Source organism: Delphinapterus leucas, chromosome 8 (assembly GCF_059928025.1).
Source record: "Delphinapterus leucas isolate spDelLeu-1000000601 "Yukka" chromosome 8, BTC_Dleu_Yukka2, whole genome shotgun sequence".
Taxonomy (NCBI): domain Eukaryota; kingdom Metazoa; phylum Chordata; class Mammalia; order Artiodactyla; family Monodontidae; genus Delphinapterus; species Delphinapterus leucas.
This window is the reverse complement of record NC_143136.1, coordinates 7,048,855-7,076,019: the sequence shown is the minus strand read 5'-3', so window position 1 is coordinate 7,076,019 and position 27,165 is coordinate 7,048,855. Positions and strand designations below refer to the sequence as shown.

The window sequence follows — 27,165 nt, the reverse complement described above, 5'->3', positions numbered from 1 at the left end:
AAGAAAGACAGTCCCGAGCCGCCTGGAGGTCACTTACATTCTTGAAGGGGAACATTAAAGATGAAAAAGAGTGAACACAAAAATAAAAAACCCCATACAAATTGTGTCCCAGGAAGAAAAGAAACAGATGCTAAAACCTGTGGTTCTGACACCACCGGTGGGGGCGAAGAGACGCCCGGCAGGGGCGCCACCTCCGGCTGCGCGCGCGGCCGGCAGGGGTCGCGGAGGGGCGGAGCTGGAGACAGCGGTCCAGGCCCCGCCCCTCAGGGCCCCGCCCCCCAGCCCGGCTCGGCCCCGGCCCCGGCCCCGCCCCCGCCCGCTGTGCGCGCGCTGGCCCGGCAGCATGGCGGCGGCGGCGGGTGCCCCTCAGCCGGGTCCGCCGCAGCCGCCTCCGCCGCCGCCGCCTGAGGAGTCGTCCGACAGCGAGCCCGAGGCGGAGCCCGGCTCCCCGCAGAAGCTCATCCGCAAGGTGTCCACGTCGGGCCAGATCCGCCAGAAGGTGAGCCCGCGGCGGCGGCCCGGGCGCGCGCCCCTCACGCCGCGGCAGCCCCGTGAGGCCCGCAGTTCGGCCCGAGCAGCCGCCCAGGCCCGGCCCGGCCCGGCCTAGGTTCCCGCCGGGCGCCGCTGCTCGGACGGAGCGCGCTCCGCGGGGTAACGGACCAGGCGCCCGGGGCTGAGCGCGCCTCCCGGCGGGGCGGCGGCGGAGACCCCGGGACGGGGAGCAGGTGGGCGCCGCGCGGGGCCGGGCCGGCAGGGCGCTTGGCGGGGCGGGGCGGGCCGCGAAGAAGCCCCGTGCCGCGAGGACCGGGTGGGACAGGCCTGCAGGCTGGGGGGCGAGCGCACCAGAAATGGGGACTTCTGGCTGCGTCCGGCCGGCGAGCGCTCCCCGACCCGGGTTCTGCACATTTCTGAGGACGGATCGGGCTCTTTCTCGCTGGGTGCTCTGCACTCACCTGTGGCCCCAGAGAAATCCGATTGGACCCAGGTGTGGGGCTCTTCCTTCCCCTCGCGTGGATTTTCGTGCGGGAAAGGGCAGGGATGCGCGTCCCGTGACCATCTCTCTCTCCCTTCTCGGGAAAGCGGGGAGAGGGGGTCTGTCCCTGGCTGCGCACCCGCTTGGCATCTCACTCTCGGTGGAGAACTCCAGACGCGAAGTATTAGCTGCAGAAAGACGCATTTCCTTTCTGCAGGAGTAAAGTTGCACCCTTTGTTTTCCCATTGCGGTTTCTGTTGCAAACTGCTTTTGGGTTTTGCTGCAGGTGAGCCCTCTGTGTTAGCACACGGCTTCCTCAGGCAGGTGGTTGGACAGGTGGCTGAGGGCAGACTAGGTCTGTGGGCAGCCTGGGCAGATCCAGCTGGCACAGACTATCTCATCCCGCTGCAGTGCGCTTTTCCTCCAGGGCCAGTGAGTTCAGCTGGTACTTTTACCGTGGGAGCCGTTTCTTAATCTTATGTCAGCCTCTGATACCTGGGATGGGGTGATCTTTTGTCCCAATGTTACAAACAGTTTTACTGTGAAGTGCTCCAGTTATTCAGCACATAGGTATTGAACACCTCCTTTGTTCCAGGTATAACAGTAATAGTAATAATTATAACGCTAGCAATTCTCCAGTGCTTACTATGTGCCAGGCACTTTTCTTGGGTTAAGTTTATGGCACTTTACATGGGTTAACTCATTAGCACTGGTGATAACCCACCGTGTTGGGTGTTGTCTGTCATTCCCTTCCTATGGAATTGGAGGTGGAGAGGGTAAATGTCTTGCCCAGGGTGTCACTGGTAGTAACTTGGATCTGGATCTGAACTATGGTCAGGATCCCAAGATGGAAGGCAGTTTCTCCATTTCGGGGTTCCCAGCCTGTAGGAGGTGGACATCTGTCCATGTGACGGTATGATGTAGTAAGTGCTGTGGAAGCTTAGAGGACTGAGAATCCAGCTACCCTGGGAGGCAGGATCTTGCGGGAAAGAGTTTGTCAGGCTAAGTAAGGAAAGAGGGACTTTCCACCTAGTTGAATGTTGTATCTACAGGTTTAGGCACACCTGGGAATGGTCAGAAGGTGAGTGGGTCAGATTGAGAGGAATGAGGAAGAGGCTGGAAAGGTAGATCAGGCTGGATTTTGAAAGGATAGCCCTGGAGTTGGGTTTGTGGCCTTGGGCAAGAGGGAGCCACTAAGGATTATTCAGAGCCTCAGAGTGATGGGTCAGAGGTGCTTTTAGAAAGATCTCCAAGTAGCCCTAAATGGTACTGATAGGAGTTGTTCTCACCTGTTGCTTGGTCCTCAAGCATGGTGTGTGCCCAGTATGGGGTGGATCATGTGATTTACAACTGTTACTAAGATTTGATCTCTCAGAGATTCCACTGTTTGTCCAGAATTCTGTTCTTAAGGAGTCTTTTTTTTCCCCTCTTTAAACAATAGCTGTTACACCAGCTGTTCTGGCTGAGGAGTGATGGGTAGAGTGTTAAAAATACACCCTGAGGACTTGAGTTTCTGAATACAGTCACATCTGCTGTACAAATAGCTTAAGGTTGAGTTTTCTTTTGGGTTGTTAGAGATTGGTGGAATGTGAGGTTTACTGTGTGTGTGGTAGCTCCCAACCTCCCTTCCCCACTCCCCCTTTTAAAGCAGATAAGCCATTCAGAAAATTCCTCTGGTATATGTGGTGCACAGGGGAAATATCCAGAGTGGTATGGGGTATCATTCTGAGTCCAAAAAGGAGCGACCCACTTTAAGTATTTAAAACAGAGGGAGTTCAATGGGCAGTGGTCGCACAGGTGCTGAAGAATTGAGAATGCAAACAGTGGGCAGTGAGGTAACCCTGCGATGAGGCAGCAAACAGGAAGCTGGAAGACAAGCCGGGAGGCAGCATATCAGGAACAACTACGACTCGCCAGAGGCTGGAACCACCATGGGTCATCTGGCGTGGGCTGGAGGCTTGGAAGGACACAGCTGCTCCTGGAGACTCACCCCATGCCCCCTCCTGCCTGGGAAACCCAGCCTGCAGGGATCAGCAATTTGGAGTAGAGCAGAAGAGTGAGGAATAGAACTGAGGACAAGCTGGCCCAGGACCAGAGCTGTATGTATGTCAGGTTTTTGAAACATTAGTCCAGTGCAAGCTAGAGCTGTCTTAATGGAAAAAGAAAAGGAAGTATCTTATGACAGTGCTTCTCGAATTTTCATGTGCAGACACGTCCCCTCGGGATCTTGTTAAAATGCAGATTCTGGTTGAGTAGGTCTGGAGTGGGGCTAGAGGTTCTGCATTTATCACCTCCCAGGAGATGCTGCTGCTGCTGGTCATGGACCAGACTTTGAGAAATAAGGCCATAAGGACATGTGTAAAGAGAAGCCTTATCAAACGCCAAAAAAAATCTTTATTCGTGAGGTTCTTTTAAAACTTTTTCCCAAGTCTTTGATGGGGAAAGTCTTTGAAAATTTGATGTGTATAGATTTGAGATGGTTGTTTATTAGTTTAGCATTTCATGTACATCTGATATTTTCATATGTTCCAACTGTCCCCAGCAAACACATTACTTCATTTCATTTCCTTACCATAGTACACAGTAGTGATTTTATAGGACCACATAGCTAGTGTGGAAAAAAGAAAATGGAACTAATACACTGGTAAATTAGCTTATGAACACATTATAAGGTATTTTGAAATCTGAGTAGAGAACAGTGTGATTCTGTGAAGCCTTATCAGTTAAGATGGAGCTTAATTTATTTAAAAATTTTTAAAAAGTTAACATTTTTGGCTTTGTGCATTAAAGTGCTTATATTCTTAATTTCAAATTTAAACAAAGTATTTTTTCCATTGTGAAATGAAGACTAGTAGAAATTAAGTAAAATGTTCAAGTTGTAAAATACTTAAAAAACAGCTTTACTAAGATAAAATTCACATACCATACAGCTCACTCATTTAAAGTGTACAGTTCAGTGTTTTTTAGTATATTTACGGTTGTGTAATCATTACCACAGTCAGTTTTAGAACATTTTCATCACCCCAAAAAGAAACCCATGGGACTTCCCTGGTGGCACAGTGGTTAAGAATCCGCTTGCCAATACAGGGGACACAGGTTCGATCCCTGGTCCAGGAAGATCCCACATGCCGCAGAGCAACTAAGCCCGTGTGCCACAACTACTGAGCCTGCGCTCTAGAGCCTTCGAGCCACAACTACTGAGCCCGCATGCCACAACTACTGAAGCCCGCGCATCTAGAGCCCATGCTCCAAAACAGGAGAAGCCACTGCAATGAGAAGCCTGTGCACCACAACTAGAGAAAGCCCACGTGCAGCAATGAAGACCCAACGCAACCAAAAAAGATAGAAACCCATAACCATTAGCATTTACTCCCCGTTTTTTCCCAACTCTCTCAACCCTAGGCAACTGCTAGTCTGCTTTCTATTTTGTGGATTTGATGATTCTGGACATCTCATATAAATATAATATGTAGTATGTACCCTTTGTGTCTGGTTTCTTTCACTTAGTAAAATGTGTTCAAAATTCATCCATGTTGTAGCCTGTGCCAGTACTTCTTTTCGTTTTACTGCTGAGTAATATACCGTTGTATGGATTTACTACGTTTTATTTACATTCATCTGTTGCTGGGCATTTGGGTTATTTTTACTTTTTGGCTATCTTTTTGGCTATTCTGGATAATGCTGCTGTGAACATTCATGTACATATTTCTGTGTGTACATATGTTTCATTTCTGGTGGATATGTACCTAGAAGTAGGTTTGCTGGGTCACATGGTAACTCTATGCTTAGTCTTTGAGAAACTGCCAGACTGTTTTCCAAAGTGACTGCACTATTTTACATTTCCACCAGTAAGGTATGAGGGTTCCAGTTTCTCCATGTCCTCAGTTGTTTTATCTTTTTGATTATAGCTATCCTAATGGGTGTGAAGTGGTATTAAAGTTTTTGTTTTTGTTTTTTTAAATATTTATTTATTTTTTGACTGTGTCGGGTCTTAGTTGCAGCACCTGGGATCTTTCGTTGTGGCACGTGGTCCTCTCTCTAATTGTGGCTCGCGGGCTTAGTTGCCCCAAGGCATGTGGGATCTTAGTTCCCTGACCAGGGATGGAAGTGGCATCCCTTGCATTGCAAGATGGATTCTTAACCACTGGACCACCAGAGAAGTCCCTAAAAGGTTTTTTTAAAGCTAGTATGTAGCAGTATTTAAGAGTCTAAACTTTGGTGTCACGAACAAGTCTCCAAACCTCTCAAGACTTGGTTTCCTTATCTGTAAATAGGGAAAATACTAGTTCTTGGGTAACGAGTGGTGACAGTAAATGTTAGGTGTGTGTTCCTGAGCCTCAGTTTCTATCTCTGCAAAATATAAATGATAATAATAGTTCTCAGATCGGTAAAATAAAAATGATGATGATAACTCATAGAATCAAGTGGAGTAGTCTTTGTGCAATGCTTATTTAGCGTCGAGCCTGGCATATTATGAGCATTCAATAAATGGTTGCTTTTATGATTATTTCTGTCTTTCTGATTGTTCACTTTTTATACCTTGACCAGTAGCCATCCCCCTGAACCCCTCCACCCCCAGCTCAAGCTGATCTGGGTGAGTCTCCATCTCTAGCAGCCAGAATAGCAAATAAAAACAAATCTGGCAGACAATTAACAGTGAGTATCTTTTTTAAAAATTGTTAATTTATTGAATACTAGTGGGAATAGCATGGGCTAGGTGTTATTTTCTTTATTTCACAGATTCAGTTTAACTCAGCAAATAGTGGAGACCTTAAAATTGTTCTGTGTGCTGGCACTTGGGGGGGCCTTCCTGAGCAACAAAGAACACCCCTAGAGCTAGTAGTCTGAAGAAGGCGTTAATAGAATAACCACATAGGTACTGTAGGGTTGTTTTGGTGATGAAAGGACTCTAAATCTAATGTCTGGTGTCTTTGTAAAAGAAAGAGGAGGAAGATTTGGACACAGAGGAACACACAGAGAAAAAAGCCATATGAAAACAGAGCCAGCGATTTAGATCTGTGCTGTCACAAACCAAGGACCAGGTGGGGCCCCTAGAAGAGGTAATAGAATCTCCCCTGGATCCTTTAGAGGGAGCGTGGCCCTGCTGACACCTTGATTTTGGACTTCTAGCTTCCTGGATTGTGGGACAACAAATTTCTGTTGTTTAAGCCTCCCAGTCTGTGGCCTTGGTTATAGGGCAGCCACAGGAAACTAATGTAGGGCATATACTGACTCTGAAGGGGATGCCGAGGGGCTGAGCTCTGTGAAGCAGTCAGAAATGCCTGTGGGACCTGAGGTATTGGAATCTGCCAAAGGGCAGCAATCCTTGGTGAGCTCCCTCAATTTGGTTTAGGATGCCAAAAAGCCACTTCCAAGGAATGAGGAGGATTAGAAGTAGGACTTCCAAAGGCCTGCAGTCATGCTTCATAGCATGTCAGTTCTCTGAAATTAAGGTAATCCCAGAGTGCTGTTGTTTTTAGGTGCTTAACAGAAGCAACTTCAGTCCTCTGTAGAGGGAGATGACATCATCCAGTCGTCCAGTTATTTTCACAAGCCATGTTGTAAATTCACTGTTTTGTGTTCAGTGAAGAACAGACACACGGGGAGGCAAGGCCATGTGAATTAAAACCAATGGAAACAGCAGACTATAAAGACAGATAAACAGGGGCTCTAGACATCAGACACAGATTTTGAAACAACTATGCTTACTATGTTTAAGGAGATAAAAGACCAGACTGAGAATTCTGGCAGAGAACTAGAAACTAAAAAAGAACCAAATGAAAATTCTAAAACTGGCAAATGTAATAATCAAAGTTAAGTTCTCAAAGGAAGGGTAGAATAGACACGGCTGAAGAAAGAATTCAGTGGCCCAGAAGACAGCTCAAAAGAAAATTACCCATAAGGAAGGCTGGAGACAAAAAAAAGTGGAGAAATTAGCAGATAAGGCAGGAGTCAGAGATAATAGTGAAAAGGTCTTTTATGAGAAAATTGGGCAGAAACAACATTTGTAAAGATAATGCCTGAGAACTTCCCACAACTATTAAAAGGCACCACCCACAGATTCAGTAGCCTGTGAACACAAAGAAAGCCTCACCTATCACTTAATAAAACTGCTGAAAACCACAGATGAAGAGTCTTGAAAGCAACTGGAGACAGATTACCCTCAAAAGAGCAACAGTGAGACTGACAGCTGTGTTCTTAACAGAAGCCATGGAAGCAGAAGTCAATCAAAATTTAAGTGCTGGAAGAAACTGCTAACCCTAATTCATTACTCAGCCAAAAGATCCTTCAGAAATAAAGCTGAAATAAAGATGTTTTCAAATAAACAAAATCAATTTTTTGTGGGCAGACCCATAATGAAGGAAACATCAGGGGGTGTTTTTGTTTGTGTCTGGCTAAAGGAAAATGATCTTAGGTGAAGGGTTAGTGTTTCAGGAAGGAAAGAAGAGCAAAGAAAAGGGCACTGATATGGAAAACTGAATGATTATCAACTGCTAAATTTTTTTTTTAACATCTTTATTTGAGTATAATTGCTTTACAGTGGTGTGTTAGTTTCTGCTTTATATCAAAGTGAATCAGCCATACATATACATATATCCCCATATCTCTTCCCTCTTGCATCTCCCTCCCACCCTCCCTATCCCACCCCTCTAGGTAGTCACAAAGCACCCAGCTGATCTCCCTGTGCTATGCGGCTGCTTCCCACTAGCTATCTCTTTTACATTTGGTAGTGTATATATGTCCATGCCACTCTCTCACTTCTTCCCAGCTTACCCTTCCCACTCCCCATGTCCTTAAGTCCATCCTCTACGTCTGCATCTTTATTCTTGTCCTGCCCCTAGGTTCTTCAGAACCTTTTTTTTTTTTTAGATTATATATATGTGTGTTAGCACACGGTATTTGTTTTTCTCTTTCTGACTTAACTTCACTCTGTATGACAGTCTCTAGGTCCATCCACCTCACTACAAATAACTGAACTTCGTTTCTTTTTATGGCTGAGTAATATTCCATTGTATATATATGTGCCACATCTTCTTTATCCATTCATCTGTTGAGGGACACTTAGGTTGCTTCCATGTCCTGGCTATTGTAAATAGAGCTGCAGTGAACATTGTGGTACATGACTCTTTTTGAATTATGGTTTTCTCAGGGTATATGCCCAACAGTGGGATTGCTGGGTCATATGGTAGTTATATTTTTAGTTTTTTTAAGGAACCTCCATACTGTTCTCCATAGTGGCTGTATTAATTTGCATTCCCACCAACAGTGCAAGAGGGTTCCCTTTTCTCCACACCCTCTCCAGCATTTATTGTTTGTAGATTTTTTGATGATGACCATTCTGACCGGTGTGAGGTGATACCTCATTGTAGTTTTGACTTGCATTTCTCTAATGATTACTGATGTTGAGCATCCTTTCATGTGTTTGTTGGCAATCTGTATATCTTCTTTGGAGAAATGTCTATTTAGATCTTCTGCCCATTTTTGGATTGGGTTGTTTGTTTTTTTGATATTGAGCTGCATGAGCTGCTGGTAAATTTTGGAGATTAATCCTTTGTCAGTTGCTTCATTTGCAAATATTTTCTCCCATTCTGAGGGCTGTCTTTTCATTTTGTTTATGTTTTCCTTTGCTGTGCAAAAGCTTTTAAGTTTCATTAAGTCGCATTTGTTTATTTTTGTTTTTATTTCCATTTCTCTAGGAGATAGGTCAAAAAGGATCTTGCTGTGATTGATGTCATAGAGTGTTCTGCCTATGTTTTCCTCTAAGAGTTTTATAGTGTCTGGCCTTACATTTATTTTAGGTCCTTAATCCATTTTGAGTTTATTTTTGTGTATGGTGTTAGGAAGTGTTCTAATTTCATTCTTTTACATGTAGCCGTCCAGTTTTCCCAGCCCCACTTATTGAAGAGGCTGTCTTTTCTCCATTGTATATTCTTGCCTCCTTTATCAAAAATAAGGTGACCATATGTGCGTGGGTTTATCTCTGGGCTTTCTATCCTCTTCCACTGATCTATATTTCTGTTTTTGTGCCAGTTCCATACTGTCTTGATTACTGTAGCTTTGTAGTATAGTCTGAAGTCAGGGAGCCTGATTCCTCCAGCTCCATTTTTCTTTCTCAAGATTGCTTTGGCTATTCGGGATCTTTTGTGTTTCCATACAAATTGTGAAATTTTTTGTTCTAGTTCTGTGAAAAATGCCAGTGGTAGTTTGATAGGGATTGTATTGAATCTGTAGATTGCTTTGGGTAGTATAGTCATTTTCATAATGTTGATTCTTCCAATCCAAGAACATAGTATATCTCTCCATCTGTCTTTGGGTTTGAAATATATATAGAATTAAAATACATAGCAACGGTATGTAAGTCAGAAGGGAGGTAAATGGTATAAAACTGTTTAAAGTTTTCCTTGCAATTCCAGGAAAAAGAAAAAAGAACCAATTAATATTAGACAAGTCAGGGATACATGTTGTAATCTGTGCAGCAGCCACTAAATTGTGAAAGATGATATGGTATCTAAGCTAAAAGGCAAGAAAAATTGAGTAATAAGAAATTCCAAATCTGAAAGAAGGCAAGAAAGGAGAGAAAAGGGAGAGGGAGGGATTGGGGGTTTGGGATTAGCAGATGCAAACTGTTATGGATAAACAACAAGATCCTGTTGTATAGCACAGGGGACTATATTCATTATCCTGTGATAAACCATAATGAAAAAGAATCTAAAAAAGAATGTGTATATATATATGTATAACTGAATCACTTTGCTGTACAGCAGAAGTTAACACAACACTGTAAATCAACTATACTTCAATAAAATTAAAAAAAAAAGAGAAAAGGAAACATTGATCAAGTGGAACAAAGAGAAAGCAAACAGTAAGTGGATAGACTTAAATCCCAATATAGCAATAATCACGTTAAATATAAGTGAATTTGAATGCTCCCGTTAAAAGTCAGAGATTGTCAGACAGGTAAGAAAACAAAAGCAGACCAGGTTATTTAAGAGAGATATATTTAAAACAGAAAGATATAAAAAGATTGAGGGCTTCCCTGGTGGCGCAGTGGTTGAGGGTCCGCCTGCCGATGCAGGGGACACGGGTTCGTGCCCCGGTCCGGGAGGATCCCACATGCCGCGGAGTGGCTGGGCCGGTGGGCCATGGCTGCTGAGCCTGCGCGTCCGGAGCCTGTGCTCCGCAGCGGGAGAGGCCACAACAGTGAGAGGCCCGCGTACCGCGAAGAAAAAAGAAAAAAAAAAAAGATTGAAAGTAAAAGAATGGGAAAAAATACTATGCACACATCAACCTAGAGAAAGTTGCTATAGTATTTTAATGCCAGACAAAATAGTCTTTGAGGGCAGAATTTATTATTAGAGATAAAGATATGATAAATGATAAAAGTTTTATTTTAGATATAATAATTTAAACTCTGTATATACCTAATGTAACTTCAAAATATTTAGAAGAAAAATTAATACAACTGTAATGGAAATAAATCTATGATCATAGTGGGATATTAAACACACCTGTTTCAGAGGCTGTTATGATAAGCAGACAAAAATTTGTAAAAATAAAGAAAAATTGAACAACAAAGTACTAAACTTGACCTAATGGACGTATATAGAACACTGTACCGAGCAATTGCAGAATGGAAATTCTTTTCAAAAGCACAGGACACATTGGTCAAAATTCACTATGTGCTGGCCACAAGGCAATTCTCAACAAATTTCAAAATATTGAAATTATACAGACTGTGTTCTCTAACAACAGTGGAATTAAGCTAGAAATCAGTAAAATGAAAATCCTCATGTATCTGGAAATTTAGAAATTTGTTTCCAAATGACTTATGAGTCAAAGCTAGAAAATGTTTTCAGTTGAATGATAGCAAACTACGTATAACTAATGGGATACAGCTGAAGTCATGTTTAGAGGGAGGTTTATATCTTTAAATGCATTTATGTTACAAAAGAAGACTGCTGAAAATCCATGAGCTAGGCTGTGTATTAGGTGATTAGAAGGCTAGCAACACATTAAATTCAAAGAAAACAGAACGAAGGAAATAATGAAGAGCAGAAGTTTTTTGTTGTTGTTGTTGCCGTACATGGGCCTCTCACTGTTGTGGCCTCTCCCGTTGCGGAGCACAGGCTCCGGAAGCGCAGGCTCAGCGGCCATGGCTCACGGGCCCAGCCGCTCTGTGGCATGTGGGCTCTTCCCGGACCGGGGCACGAACCTGTGTCCCCTGCACCGGCAGGCGGACTCTCAACCACTGTGCCACCAGGGAAGCCCTGAAGAGCAGAATTTAACGAAATGAAAAATATTCATTAGAAAGGATAAACAAAGGCAAAAATGGAGTCTTTGGGAAAAAAAAATTGACAAACCCCAGCAGGAGTAATCAGGAAAAAATTAGAGAAAGCAAATAATTAATGTTAGGAATGAAAAAGGACATCATCGAAGATCTTGCAGATGTTAAAAAGAGTAGGCAGGTATTATAAACAACTTTATACAAGTACATTTGAATCTATAGATGAAGTGGACAAATTCCTAGAAAAACACGACTTAAAGCTGACACAGAAATAGAAATGTAAATTGTCTTTATAACTATTAAAGATATTGAATCCATAATTTGAAATCTTCCAACAAGGAAAACTCTAGGCCCAGATGACTTTACCAGTGAATTCTAAGCATTTAAGGAAGAAATAATACCAGTTTTACATAAAATCTTCCAGGAAATAGAGACCCCCCAACTTACCCCCAGCTTCCTAGGAGTGGAGTGGGGCTGGAGGTTTGACTTATAAAATCTCTTTAACAAGGAGATTTGGGGAGCTTCTGGGTTGGTGAATGCATTAATATGCTGGGAGGGTGGCACACCCAGAGCAGGCATGGATGCTCTACCCCCCGCCCCCCAGTATCTTGCCCTATACATATCTTCCATATGGCGTCTCTTCAGGTGTGAGTGAGGATGTGGAGCAAGGGAATGCTCTGGTGGGAATATTAAATTGGTAACACCACTTTACAAGATATTGTAGCAGCATCTATTAAAGTTGAAGGCATGTATACCCTGTGTTTCAGCAATTCTGCTTCTGGGTATATATCTAATAGCTTATGTAAGCAAATGTACTCCAAGAGGCATGTACAAGAATATTACTAGTGTATTATTTGTAACAGCTCAAAAGTGGAAGCAACCCAAGTGTCTGTCAGCAGTAGAATTGATAAATTATAGTATGTTCTTACAAGAGGATGCTGTACCTCAGTGAAAATGAACTACTGCTACCTGCTGATTTAAGGATTAATCACAGCCATTAATGCTGCAGGCCAAAAAAGCCAGACATAAAAGAGTACATTCTGTATGATTCCGTTTACATCCAGTTCAGAACAGGTAGGACACTAAGGAGTTTAGACTTGCCTGCTTGTGTGTTTAAGCTACGAGCAAGGAAGACGATTACCAGAGAAGTCGGGGTGGTGGGAAGTGGTGGGTAGTGACTGGATGGACCTTGAGAGAGGGAGCTTCTGTAGGGCCGGTAGTGTTGTTTCTTCACCTAGCTGGTGGTTGATTGGGTTCTCAGCTTGTGATAATTGTACATTTTTTTTTCATGGAGTTCATGTGTGCTATTTTGTAATGAAAAAGATTTTTTAAGTTGAAGTATAGTTGATTTACAGCATTATATTAGTTTCCGTTGTACAACATGGTGATTCAATATTTTCATAGATTATACTCCATTTAAAGTCATTATATTCCCTGTGCTGTACTGAAAAGGATTTTAAAAAAAAGATATGGAGGAGGTAGTTGGTCAAAGAGGTATGCAAAGGCCCTGTGGCCAGGGGGAGCTTGGCGAAATCAAGAGGCTGAAAGAAAGCTGGTGTGGATAGAGTTAGCAAGAGTTGAGGAGACCTTGATTGTGCCATGAGGCTGGGGAGCTGGGTAGAAGCTCTGTAATAGTGGGATACTATTGCTTTAAGATTTTAGGAAGGAGTGAGACATCTGATCCAGGTTGGAAAGATTTCTCTGGCTGTGTTGTGGCCGCCTGAGCGCTGGCTGACACATGTGGTGAGAGATGATGGTAGCCTGGGCCAGGGTTGTGGTAGTGGTGATGGAGAGAATTAGTTGGATTTGACATTGTGAGTCAATGTCAAATCCAACTAATGTGATGGTTTGATGGGGGTGTTGGAGAGGAGGGGGAGGGGGAGGAGGAGGCTCATGGTTCACGTGACTGGCTGGCGAATGGAGCTCTTTCCAAGGAGGAGCTGTGGCTGAGGACCAGTGAGGACCAGCTCTGGGGATTCTGCTCTCACTGAGCTCTGCTGCATGGTGTCCAGGATCCTCTTCTTCTCAACCACACCAGCTTCACAGATGAGGGACACAGAGGCAGTTAGGTGGCTTGTGGGTGTGCCCTGAAGCCACCTGGGTCTCATAGATTCCAGATTACACCTCTTCCTACTGTGTTCTGTCCAGCCCCATAACAGTCATGCGCAAACAGTAGGAATGGTTCCTCAGAGCCTGAGAGGGAGAATAGTGGATAGTGGAAGGGGGTCTGGGCAGATCTGGGGCCACTGGCTTTTAGGAAGTGAGTAGAGGAGGAGGGCCAGTCTGAGAAGGAAGTAGGAGAGCTGGGCGAGGGCTGGGGAAGAAAGTCAGTCACTGATTTCAGCACCTGGAGGTCTACCGGCACTAGCGTTATTGTTACTTCGGTGTTTCCTTCTGAACTATTTTTCTGGATATGTTTAATTTAGTTGAAATGAAACTATATGTACGTTTTCACTTTAATGTTATGAGCATTTCTCCATGTTATTACAATCTCTTTTTTCTTATCCTTTGTAATGGTTGTACCACATATTCTGTGAAGAATACCTTTGCAAGGAAGGTTCTTCAATTTTTTATTGTGAAAAATTGAAAAGGTACCTAATATACTTACTATCAAGATTCAGCAATTGGTAACATATTGCCAAATATGCTTTATCTATATGTATTAAATAGAAATAAATGATTTACTAAACCATTTGTAGGCATCATGACAGTCTATCCCTAAAGAGCTCAGTGTGCATCTTCTAAAAATGACATTTCCTGTATGGTCCATTTTTACACCTGAACTCCTACAAATAAGTACTCCTAAAAATAAGGGCATTTTCCTATATACCATTATTATTCCTAAGATATTAATTGTAATTTTCTAATATCTATATCCTTCTTAGTTTTCCCCAGTTGAACCAAAAATGCCTTTTATAGCCTCCCTTTTGGGAACCATGTACCAATCAAAATTCATGCATTGGTTGTATCTCTTTAGTCTCTTAACCTAGGACAGCTGCCCTCAGCAACCTTCGCCCTCCCCTCCCCTCCCCTCCCCTCCCCTCCCCTCCCCTCCCCCCCCTCCCCTCCCCGACATTGACTTTTGGAAGAGACAAGGGCAGTTGTCTTGTAAAATCTGTTTCTGGATTTGTCTGATTGTTTCCTCATGGTTTCTTTTGCATCGTTCTTTTATACTCTGTATTTGCTATAAGCTGGAAGAGAGGTTTGAAGACTCAGTTATATTCAGGTTGATGTTTTGGGCAAATCTCCTAGGTGTGGGATGTTCCATGTCCTGTCAGGCAGGCAGTCTCCTCTGCTGTGTCCTCGTTTGGTTTATGTGGAGATGCTAGATATTTCTACTGGAAATGTGGATTTCCTTCTTTGAGATTAGGAAGTAATCTGAGAGGTGATTCCTAGACACCCTGCAAATAATCCTTTTATCCAACAACTTTTTACCAAATGATTTTCAGCATTTATACATAATTAACTGGCCTGAGTCAGTTTTATTAAGAGAGCTTGAGAGTTTGAAAAATGGACCTACCCCTTCCCTCAGCTTTCTGTCGTTTCTTCCACAATTATCTGTTGGTATTTGGTAAATTTTTCCCAGTTCAGCTGGGGAACGACTACATTTCTTCCTACCAAAGGCAGGGTAATTGCTGGATTCTTTCTGTTTAATTACCAATTTTCAAAGTAAGGGTTTGGTAGAATAGTCGTCCCTAGTGGAGGCAAATGGTTTTGTTTTGTTTCTCTCTCTGCTGGGGGAGGGGGGGTTATCACTATGGATTCATGACTTTTTATTCAGTTTTGTAATCAGTTACAGTCATTCTTTTTCATGCTCAGATTGTCCCCATTTTCCCAGGAGAGCCCCTTCAAGCTGGCTCTTTGGTCTTTGAGAGCTTGCTTGCTGTGTCACGATCTGTGTTTTAATCTTCAGGATGGAGCCCAGAGGTGGGGTTGCAGGGCAGAGGGGATGGCCCATGTGTGATGCTGTCCTTCTCTCTCCTGTACCTGGGACAGACAGTGATTTCAGCACATCAGCCTGGCAGCTCTTTGCTTTCCTTTTTGGGGCAGTATTAATAAATGAGGTGGAAAGCTTTTGTCTTCTCTACCTCTGATTATTGCATCTCCATTTATTTTGTGTTCCTTTTGGGTGGTTCTTATTATTTGTAGGTTAGATAATCTGTCCCTTCACCACTTTGTCCATGAGCTTTTCTCTCAGTCTTTTCTCCTCTCCACTGTATCCAGCAGCATTCTGTGGGCACCTGTTTTGTCCTGTGCACCATCAATGACATTTTCAGCAGTGTGCATTTCCCCTGTAGCCCCTTCCATGTGGATTTTAATTCTGCTGTAGTGTGATTATTTTTGCTTCCTATCCTAATCATGGCCTGTATCTTAGCTTGTTGTCTTTTAATTTCATATTGTTCACATTGGTGCTCCCTGTTCTTGAAAAAAAAATTAACTTTTAATTTTTTAGTAGAGGCAGTGTCCTCCTGTAATCTTTTACAGAAAGCATATATTTTCTAAAAAGGTCTTCCGTTTTCTGTAATAATTCATTTCAGATTTATGTATGTGCTTTATCGTATATCTTCAAACTCCCACCTCCACTTTTTTGTTTTGATTTATTGATCCTTGAATGGTATTTGCTGGTCTGTGGGTTTGAACTGCTGTTAGCTGTGTGCTTGGCTCTGGAAGAAATGTGAGTCCCATATGAGACTGGGCCCAGGTCCAGTGACTCTCCCCGCCATCTTGGTCTGAGTAGTGTGAGGTTTTGGGTCACCTGCCACCCATTTCTGGCTGGCTCTGTTCTTCTGCATCTGAAGGTGAGGGTGCCTGGTTTGTGGTGGTTTTCCTGGGCCTGGCTCCTCAGGCTCCAGGATGAGCAGTGCTTTGTCCTTGGGGTAAGATGGAAGAGGGTCACCCTTCCATCACCACTTTCACTTCCAGAACTTCTTTATCCCCCACATTGAAACCCCCTTCCGCATTAGGAAGTCATTCCCCACTTCCTCTTCTTCCTCAGCCCCTGGCAGCCACTACCCTGCTTTCCATCTCTGTGGGTTTGCCTGTTCTGGATATTTCACGTAAATGGAATCATAAAATATGTGTGTGGCCTTTTGTGTCTGGCATCTTTCCCTTAGCATAATGTTTCAGGGTTCATCCATGTTGTAGCGTGTGTCAGTACTTCATTCCTTTTTATGGCTGAGTAACATTCATTGTATGAAATAATACTCCATTTGTTTTATCTGTTTATCTGTTGATGTATATTTGAATTGCTTCTACCCTTTGACTACTGTGAGTAGAGCTGCTAGGAATACTGTTTGAATGTCTGTCTTCAGTTCTTTTGGGTGTATACCTAGGGAGTGGAATTGCTGGGTAATTCTGTGTTCATCTTACTTAGGAATTTCCAAACTTTTTCACAATGGCTGCAGCATTGTACATTTCCAACAGCAATGTTTGAGGGTTCCAATTTCTTCACACTTGTTATTTTCTGCCCTTTCTTCCTTCCCTTCTCTCTCTCTCTCTCTTTTTTTTTTTTTATTACAGACATCCTGAAGGGTGTGAAGTGGTATCTCATGGTATTGATTTGCATTTCCTTAATGACTAATGGTGTTGAGCATCTTTTCATGTGCTTATTGGCCATTTATATATCTTATTTGGAGAAATGTCTATTCCAGTCCTTTGCCCATTTTAAAATTGGGTTATTTTTTTGTTGTTGAGTTGTAAGAGTTCTTTATATATTTTGGATAATAGACAGTTATCAGATATATGATTTGCAAATATTTTCTCCCTTTCTGTGGGTTGTCTTTTCACTCTTAATTTTTTAAAAAATTTTATTGAAGTATAGTTGATTTATAATGTGTTAGTTTCTGGTGTAAAGCAAAGTGATTCATATATATATATACACACACACACTTTTTCAGATTCTTTTCCATTATAGGTTATTACAAGGTATTGAATATAGTTCCCTGTGCTATGCAGTAGGTCCTTGTTGTTTATCTGTTATATATATAGCAGTGTGTATCTGTTAATCCCAAGCTCCTAATTTATCCCTCCTCCCTTCCCCTTTGGTAACCATAAGTTTGTTGTCTGTTTCTGTTTTGTAAATAAGTTCATTTGTATCATTTTTTTAGATTCCACATATAAATTATATCATATGATATTGGTCTTTCTCTCTCTGACTTACTTCACTTAGTATGATACTCTCTAGGTCCACCCCTGTTGCTGCCAAGGACATTATTTCATTCTTTTTTTATGGCTGAGTAATATTCCAGTGTGTTTGTGTGTGTGTGTGTGTGTGTGTGTGTGTGTGTGTGTATGTATATACCACATCTTTTTTTTTTCTTTTTTTCATTTATTTATTTTGAATCTCTGAAGACTACAAATCATATTGACCACATTGAATTTCAGTGGAATTCGCCCTGACCTTCAAGAGTAGGCCTTTCAAAGTTATAGTTTTAAAGAGAGAAAAAAATGTAGTGAAAGTATTTTTTTAAAAATTTTATTTATTTTTTTAAATAGCAGGTTCTTATTATCCATTTTATCCATTCATCTGCTGATGGACACTTAGGTTGCTTCCATGTCTTGGCTATTGTAAATAGTGCTGCTGTGAACATTGGGGTGCGTGTATCTTTTCGAATTAGAGTTTTCTCTGGTATTTGCCCAGGAGTGGGATTGCTGAATCATATGGTAGCTCTATTTTCAGTTTTTTAAGGAACCTCCATACTGTTCTCCATAGTGGCTGCACCAATTTGCATTCTCACCAACAGTGTAGGAGCGTTCCCTTTTCTGCACACCCTCTCCAGCATTTATTATTTGTAGACCTTTTAATGATGGCCATTCTGATTGGTGTGAGGTGGTACCTCATTATAGCTTTGATTTGCATTTCTTTAATAATTAGCGATGTTTTATTTTATTTTACTTTTTATTTTTTTCCTTGGTCACACCACGCAGCTTGTGTTATCTTAGTTCCCTAACCAGGGATTGAACCTGGGCCCTCAGCAATGAAAGCATGGAGTCCAAACTACTGGACCACCAGGGAATTCCTAGTAATTAGCGATGTTGAGCATCTTTTCATGTGCCTGTTGGCCATCTGTATGTCTTCTTTGGAGAAATGTCTACTTAGGTCTTCTGCCCACTTTTTGATTGGGTTGTTTGTTTTTCTGATATTGAACTGTATGAGCTGTTTGTATATTTTGGAAATTAAGCCCTTTTTGGTCACACTGTTTTCAAATATTTTCTCCCATTCTGTAGGTCATCTTGTTGTTTTCTCTATGGTTTTGTTTGCTGTGCAAAAGTTTGTAAGTTTGATTGGGTCCCATTCATTTATTTTTGCTTTTATTTCTTTTGCCTTGGGAGACTGACCTAAGAAAACATTGCTATGATTTATGTCAGAGAATGTTTTACCTGTGTTCTCTTCTAGGAGTTTTATGTTCTCTTCTAGGAGTTTTATGGTGTCATGTCTTATATTTCAGTCTTTAAGCCATTTTGAGTTTATTTTTGTGTATGGTGTGAGGGAGTGTTCTAACTTCGTTGATTTACATGCAGCTGTCTAGCTTTCCCAACACCACTTGGTGAAGAGACTGTCTTTTCTCCATGGTATATTCTTGCCTCCTTTATTGAAGATTAATTGACTGTAAGTGTGTGAGTTTATTTCTGGGCTCTCTGTTCTGTTCCATTGATCCGTATGTCTGTTTTTGTGCCAGTACCATGCTGCTTTGATTAATGTAGCTTTGTAGTATTGTCGGAAGTCTGGGAGGGTTATGCCTCCAGCTTTGTTCTTTTTCCTTATGATAGCTTTGGCAATTCTGGGTCTTTTGTGGTTCCACATACATTTTATGATTATTTGTTATAGTTCTGTGAAAAATGTCACAGGTAATTTGATAGGGCTAACATGAAATCTGTAGATTGCTTTGGGTAGTGTGGCCGTTTTAACAATATTAATTTTTCCAATCCATGAGCATGGGATACCTTTCCATTTCTTTGAATCATCTTCAGTTTCCTTTATCAGTGTTTTATAGTTCTCAGCATATGTGTCTTTCACCTCCTTAGTGAGGTTTATTCCTAAGTATTTTATTTATTTATTTTTTGATGTGATTTTAAAAAGGATTTTTTTTTTTTACTTTCTCTTTCTGTTATTTCATTATTAGTGTAAAGAAATGCAGCTGATTTCTGTGTGTTAATTTTGTATACTGCTGCCTTGCTGAATTCATTTAATCAGTTCTAATAGTTTCTGTGTGGTGTCTTTAGGATTTTCTATATGTAGTATCAGGTCATCTGCAAATGATGACAGTTTTACCTCTTCCCTTCCAATTAGATACCTTTTATTTCTTTTTCTTATCTGATTGCTGTGGCTAGGACTTCCAGTACTATGTTCAATAGAAGTGGTGGGAAGACTCAGTTTTTCACCATTGAGTACTGTGTTGGCTGTGGGTTTGTTGTAAATGGCTTTTATTATGTTGAGATATGTTCCCTCTATGCCCACTTTGGTGAGAATTTTTTTTTGTCATGAATGGATGTTGAGTTTTATCACATGCTTTTTCTGCATCTGTTGAGATGATCATGTGGGTTTTGTCTTTTCCTTTGTTGATGTAGTGTATCACATTGATTGATATGTGTATATTGAACCATCCTTGTGAACCTGGGATGAATCCAGCTTGATCAGGATGTAGGATCCTTTTTATGTGTTGTTGGATTCAGTTGCTAATATTTTGTTGACGATTTTGTCTTTTCACTCTTGATGGTGTCCTTTTATGCATAAAAGTTTAATTTTGATGAAGTCTAGTTTATTTTTTCTTATTTTGCTGGTGCTTTTGGTATCATATTTAAGAAACCATTGCCAAATCCAAGGTCAAGAATACGTACGCCTAAGTTTTCTTCTAGAAATTTTATAGTTTTAGCTATTATGTTTAGTCTTTGATCCATTTTGAGTTAATTTTTCCATATGGTGTGAGGTAGGAGTCCACCTTCATTCTTTTGCATGTGAGTATCCAGTTGTCCCAGCACCGCTGGTTGAAGAGGGCCTCTTTTTTTCAACTGGATTCTGCTTCTGAAGCTCTATACCTTCTAATACATAAAACTAGCTAATGAACTTTTTAGGATTGGTTGGTAATCTTGACCATTTTTTAAAAAAAATTATTGTTTATTTATTTATTTTGGCTGTGCTGGATCTTTGTGTGGCCTGCGGGATCTTTTAGTTGTGGCATGCGGACTCTTAGTTGCGGCATGCATGTGGGATCTGGTTCCCCAACTAGGGATCGAATCCAGGCCCCCTGCATTGGGACCGCAGAGTGTTACCCACTGGACCACCAGGGAAGTCCCAGCCATTTTGGATTGGTCTCAGTAAAGTGGTTCTTAGTAGAATTATTGTTATGGATGATTATAATACATTTACACATTTAAAGGGTTTAAAAGAAAATATCTGCATTTCAGAATTTTTACTGCCATAGAACTCTTCTCCATTTCACGTTTGAGAGTGAATTCAGTTCTTTCTGTGGTTTGGGAAGATGTGAAATAAATACTCACCTCCTTAAATCCAATCCCATTTGATAGTTTTTGTATTTGAACTCTTTGATAAAGATGGACTAGTACTCAGAAGCCAGTGAAAAGGAAGTCTGGGAAATTGTTCTTTATCGCCATTCTCTTTGTGGTGGCTCAAAGTTTTCACGTACTTTAAGAGGACCCAGGTTTGTCAAGACTGAGGTGTGAGTCTAATCGTTTAAGTGGTTTTTTACAGTCTACTTGTAATATGTTCTGTGTGTCTTTTTGTATTTAACCAGTATTGTGTATGAGCTGGGATTTTGCTGTTTATAGGAACCTTGTAGCTGCTTTGCCCTCTGGCAGCACATATGGGTATAACCACTTGGGGAAGCGATTTGGTAACACAGTGAAAAACTCCAAGAAACTGCAAACTCTTGCCCCAGTAATTCCACTGGTGGGACCCTACCTTGAAGAACTAATCTTAAATATGAAAAAGCATCATGGGCAACATGTTTATTGCACCATTAAATATAAAAAGTTGCAAACCCGGAAACACTTCAGTTTAACAACTCAGTGAGTTAATGACATTAGCTGACACCTGTTTGGTGCTGGTCCTACACTGAGTACCGTGCGTGGGTGGCCTTACGAACTTCACAACTGCATGAAGGTTGCCGTGGAGGGGCTGAGGCACCCAGCAGCATGAGGCCACACAGCCGGGAAGTGGCAGAGCAAGGAGCTGCCCTTGGCCTCATCAGCCATTCAGGTGATGAAGGAAAGCAGTACTTTGGACAGTACTTTGTGATGTCGGGAAATCAGAGAGGCAGTGTGTATAGACATTCAGCTGTGTGCCAAGGAGGTGAGAGTTTCCAAACTGATGTCAGGGATCGTGCTGGTGGTGCAGTTGGGATTATTTTTATTTCTTTTCTGCATTTTCTAAAATGAGCATTATTATTTTATACTAAAGAAAACAAAAAAGCATAACATGTTACTCTTCAGTTGAAGATTCCTTACAGTAAGAGCGTCTGTCTTGCCACGGATGCTGCGTGTTAGTAGAAGATGGAGATGAGTCTGCCCTCAGTTGCTTCTCTGGAATGTCCTAAGACACAGCTGAACAGTTTGAACTGTTGGGTCAAACAGATTACATTTAAGGAGCCAGATTTGTGAAAACATAGGATTTAAATTTCATAGTATCCTAATAAATGTGTATATTATGTGGAACATTTTAGTTATGTTCCCATTTGTTTAAACTTTTAATTCCTGTGTTGAAAATAAATCTAAACTTATGTAAGCAGAGAGTTCAAGGTCTTGGTGTAAATAAGGTACAGTTTAGCTTGGTTGAGACAGTTTGATATATGAAGCACTCAGTTTCTTAGATTTGTTCATAATTATGTCAGCGTCCTTAAGCATCTAAATAAATGAAGTAGAAGTAGGCTGTAGAGAAACAAAACATAAAATAAAAGCAGATCTGGTCACAATGTATCGTTTGGAAAAGCAGGTTATTAAATAATCTGTACATTATATAACCCCACTTTTCTGTTTTATTTATATACTGAAAACACACTGGAAGGATATTATCTCAGGATGTTAGTGTCAGGTGTTAGCAGTGGCTGGACTCTTGCGTGTTCTCAAGTAAAGAAAAAGTAACCTCCAGGAAGCCCGTCAGCCCCGAGTTGGGCTGTTTAACGCTAGACTTTATTTCCACCTAATGTCTGAAAATGGGTGAGGGAACAGCGGGTTGAGCATGTGCCCAGGGAAGAGGAATTTGAGTAATGATGGTTAAGGTACTGTCTTACATTTGTGTCTAAGCCCTTTGCAGTGTCTAAGCTGTTTTCTCAGGCATTTTCCACTCTGTATAGCACCTTCTGGCGGGGATTGAACGATCAGGAAACTGCGGTAAGGCAGTGGCTGGCTTTAGCCTAAGAGGTAGCAGCTTCAGGCCTTGCGTTCAAGCCTCTGTTGTGTTTTGTTCACATCTGAGTTTCCAGAGCACCCTGTCTGTACCCCTGTAATGGAAATGTCCAAACATACACAAAAGTAGGGAGAGGAGTTTAATTAATCATCAGTCCAAACAGTTGTCAGCCTTGCACCTTTTTTGTGTCATCTATCCCCAGCCCTGAGCCCTGCTTTTTTCTGAGTATTTAAAAAGCAAAATTCTAAGGGTCCCTTTTACTTTGTAAAAGTATCCCTCTACCAGCATGCAGTTTCCTTAAGGGTCAAGGGTCCTGTCTTTTTCATCATCATATTCCTAGCAGTGCTTGCACTAAGTGTTCAGTAAATATTTGTTGGAACAAAGTGTGCATTTCATTCCACAGGCCCGTGGGGAGATTGATTTTACTGTCTAGGCTCACAGAGGCCGGGTGAGTCTTTGGTGCCTTAACTGAGCCTCCGCGTGTGTTCAGAGGCCAACCTTGTGGGTAGGGGAGATGGCTGTGCCTTGAGACATGCACGTCTGTCCATGTGCTCACCCTGGAAGAGTGGGTTCCTTTCACTCAATATGGAAGTGTGGAGAGAGTTGGAATCAGACACACCTGGGTTTGAAGCCCCATCTCTGACCCTTCTCTGCAGACATAGGTCCTCTCTGGACCTCAGTTTCTTTGTAAGTGAAAGGGTGTAGTAACTCTTCACAGGGTGGTGAAGACTGGATGAAATACTGATGAGAACTAAGTTCCTGGCACAGAGCAGGCACGGCACGGGTACCGACGCCGTCTCCTCCTTGCCTGTCTCTGTGAAGTGGGAATGTTGGCAGTGCCCCCCTTAGGAGGTGGTTGTACAGATGAAGTGGGGCTGGTCTTGGAAAGCCGTGGGCGTGGGCCAGTGTTAGTGCCCCTAGGTGCTGCTGCCCTGCAGGGGCTGCCCTCCTGTGCAAGTCCTTTTTAAGATGATGTACCTTCCTCCCCTGTCTGCTCTGCTCTGTCCTTCTCTTTCCCCATAGGTAACCATTTTTATTATTTTATTATTTTGGTTTATTCTTTCATTGTTTCTGTTTGAAAATTTAAAAATAATATATGCACATATTTGCTTTTAATTTTATTTCTGTCTATACACACACACACAAATATCCTTTTTACGCAAAAGGTAGCATACTCCTTACATGTTCTGAACCTTTCTTTTTTCACTTAATATAATCTGGAGATCATTCCATAGCTGTATAAAGATCTTCCTCATTCCTTTTACAATGGTGTAGTATTCTGTTTCCTGAATGTACCATAGTTTATTCAACCATTTGGATTATTTTCAGTCTTTTGCTGTAATATTTTGTAGCAAATATCCTTGCACAAACCTCATTTTATATTTTTACTAGAGTGTCTGTGGGATAGTTTCCTTGGAGTGGGCTTACTGGATCAGAGGGTAGATGCACGTCTGATTTGCTGGGTTTTGCCAGATTCTGGTCCTCAAGGTTTACCTCATCCTGAAGTCGGACCAGCCTGTTTCTTCACAGTCTCGCCCAGAGTGTGTTGGCTTTTTTTTTGTTGTCAATCTGATAGTGAGAATAGTAGTTTAGTTTAGTTTCAATTTGTTTTTCTCTCATTATGAGCTAGGTCGAGCATCTTTTCATGTATTTAAGGGCCATTTAAATTTATTTTTTGTGAACTGTACTATTTTAATTTTTTTGTGAAATGGCTGTTCATATTTTTTGCCCATTTTTCTATCAGGTTGTTAGTTCTCAATTTTTAAGAACCTTTTTATAGATTAGGGATATTAGCCCTTTATGATATTTTGCAGAAAGTTTCCTCAGAATTCTCAGTGCTGGGCACTGGGTAATTAAGATGAATAAGATCAATAAGACAGCCATAGCCCTTGGGCCTCTCTTGATCTGGCGAGGGACACAGCCTCATGACGGAGGGTCATAGACTTGCCATCAGATATTTTTGGCCTGACTAGGTTCTAGGTTCGAATTTCAGGTCTTCCATTTACTAGCTATGTGGCCTTGAGTGAGTTACTTAATTCTTCTGACTCTCAGTTTCCTAGTCTATAAAATGGGACTATTACTACATGCCTCCAAAGTCGGCGTGAGGATTAAAAGGTGAAAATGGCTTGTATGTTATGTGGTAGATACGGTGGGCACTCACTTAGTAAGAGTTTAAAATAATCTGTTGGTCTTGGGTATGCTGTACATGCCTGTGTTTTGTGAGCAAATTATTTTCTGGTTGTTTCCTGTTTATTTATTAAGGTATTCCTAAGCCTTAGAAGGAGGTTTGAAATAAGAGTAAGGAGGCCTGACATTTCTTTTGTGGTCTGTTGTTAGCTGTTTAACCTTGGACAGATTACTCAGTGACCAGTTTTCTTATTTGTCACTCAGAATATTAGTGTCTGTCTCATAGACCATAAGTGTTTGTTCTCTTAAGAAGGCAAATAGATATAAAAATGCTCATGAAAATTTCAAGTGATGTGCAAATTTAAAGTAACACTTTTTTTTTTTAAGTTTATTTTTGCTGCGTTGGGTCTTTGTTGCTGCATGCGGGCTTTCTCTAGTTCTGGCGAGCGGGGGGGCTACTCTTCGTTGCGCTGCGCTGGCTTCACATCGTGGTGGCTTCTCGTTGCGGAGCACGGGTTCTAGGTTCGCGGGCTTCAGTAGTTGTGGCACACGGGCTTCAGTAGTTGCAGCATGTGGGCTCTAGAGTGCAGGCTCAGTAGTTGTGGCGCACGGGCTTAGCTGCTCCGTGGCATGTGGGATCTTCCAGGACCAGGGCTTGAACCCGTGTCCCCTGCATTGGCAGGCGGATTCTTAACCACTGCGCCACCAGGGAAGCCCCTCTCTTCTGTTTCTTTATAAGGTGTCTGATGGCCAGAGTTTCTCAGTGGGAATAAAGTTGGTTTCAGCAATCTTATAGTTTATGTTTAGTATTTTAAAAATCCTATTTAAGAAATTTTTTCCAGTTCTAAGGTCATAAAGAAATTATCCTGTATTGTCTACTGAAGCTTTTAAAGTTTCTCCTTTTGCACTGAATCTGTAGGCCACCCGGAAGTGATTCCTGTGTGGTGTGTGAGGTACGGGACCAATTGCACCTTTCCCCTTAGATGACCTGATGTCTCAGCTCCACTGACTAGCCCCTCTCTCCCCAGCCTGCTGTCACACATCACGCTTTCAAACCTGTGAGCATCTGTTTCTGGGCTTGGATCCCCAAGTTCTACTTCTAGTACTTTGCTCTAAGGAGTAGCTCAGGACATGTGGGGATATTCCATTATGGCACTAATCTTTGAAGCATTGTTGATAATATTGAGCAGGAAGCGTTCTAAATGTTCCAGCAGTGGGAGTGTGTTGAATGATACACGCACATCACTACAGTGAAATACTCTGTAGCAGACAAAAATATATTTACTAATATGGAAGGCTGCTGACAACACATTAGGACAGAAGGAATAGGAAGTTCATGTACAGTATAATTCCAAGTTCATAAAAAGTTAAGAAACATGCAAATTAAAAAAACAACCTACCATCTTTGCTTCCTCCTCCCATCCAGGTCACATTCATTGCCCTTTGATCTGGCTTTGCCCTGGGTCAGGTCGAGAGTCTGCTCCGGCGGCGGGTCCTCAGTGACTCCTCACGGACCTCTCGTCTGGCTTCTCCTGGGCCCCACTGATGACCTCACCCGTGCACTCGACCTCAGCCCTTAGCAGATGTCATCCACGATGCCTTCTCGGTGCTTTCTCATCTGCTCCCCTGGTTTTGTGCCACTTCCTTCTTGTCTTCCGTTTTGGACTCCCACCTCCTCTCTGCACCTGATGTTCGTGTCCTGGGGTTCCCAGTTCCTTGAGCCTCTTCTCATTCCACTCCTTCCCCATAAGGGACTTCATTGAGGTGTCTCCCCCTTAAACTTTATCTTGTGCCGCAACCGCATTATCTGCTGCTGGCCCTCCACTCAGCTCCCCCAGGCGTCTCTGGCGTCGAGTCAGCACGTCTAAAACGAAGGCCACATCCTCCCCCAGGAGACCCCTCGGGATCATCCCCTTCACCCCGTCTATGGTTTGTCTTCTTTTAAACGCTCTCATGCCTGTGACTGTGCCTCATCCTCCCAGGTGCTCCTGTCGGTTGCTGTCTTATAAGAGTTTCTGGAGTGTTCTGCCTACCTCCTCATTTCATCCCCACTCCCTCTTCTCCACATTGTGGCCAAAATCATCTTTCTTTCTTTCTTTTTTTTTTTTCAAATTCATCTTTCTTAAGTAAAATGTACATCCTGAGATACCGCCCCTGATTTGGGGGCCCTGTGACTGGGAGGTCTGGCTGTCAGTGATCTGGGCCCTTTGCCCACCTTCCCAGCCCTCTTGGGCTCTGCCTGCAGCCTGTAGGAGGCTGTGGACCTCTCTGCCTGGCCTGCTCAGACCCCTGCTCATCTTCTAAGACCTGCTCTGGGAAGCCTTCCCTTGTGGGGGAATTGTTCCCTCCCTGGTGTCCTGTGTCCTGTGTCCTCCTCTGGTCTGAGCTGTCCCTGGAGCCCTCTGAGCCACTGCTGCT

General features: G+C 42.3%; 1 protein-coding gene across 5 annotated transcripts in view; it reads left to right on the top strand.

Annotated features, from left to right (window-relative positions):
* The first annotated feature begins 323 nt into the window (after positions 1-323).
* DGKD (diacylglycerol kinase delta) overlaps positions 324-27,165 on the top strand; it is a 109,382-nt gene continuing 82,540 nt past the window's right edge. For 4 of the 5 annotated variants that reach the window (XM_022568008.2, XM_022568007.2, XM_089916204.1 and 1 more), the window contains exon 1: positions 324-499. In XM_022568008.2, the coding sequence (XP_022423716.1) occupies positions 344-499 (156 nt within the window). In that variant the 5' untranslated portion in view covers positions 324-343. Of the gene's footprint in view, positions 500-591; positions 726-27,165 lie in introns of those variants that run through there. The other variant, XM_089916202.1, reaches the window with a different exon arrangement.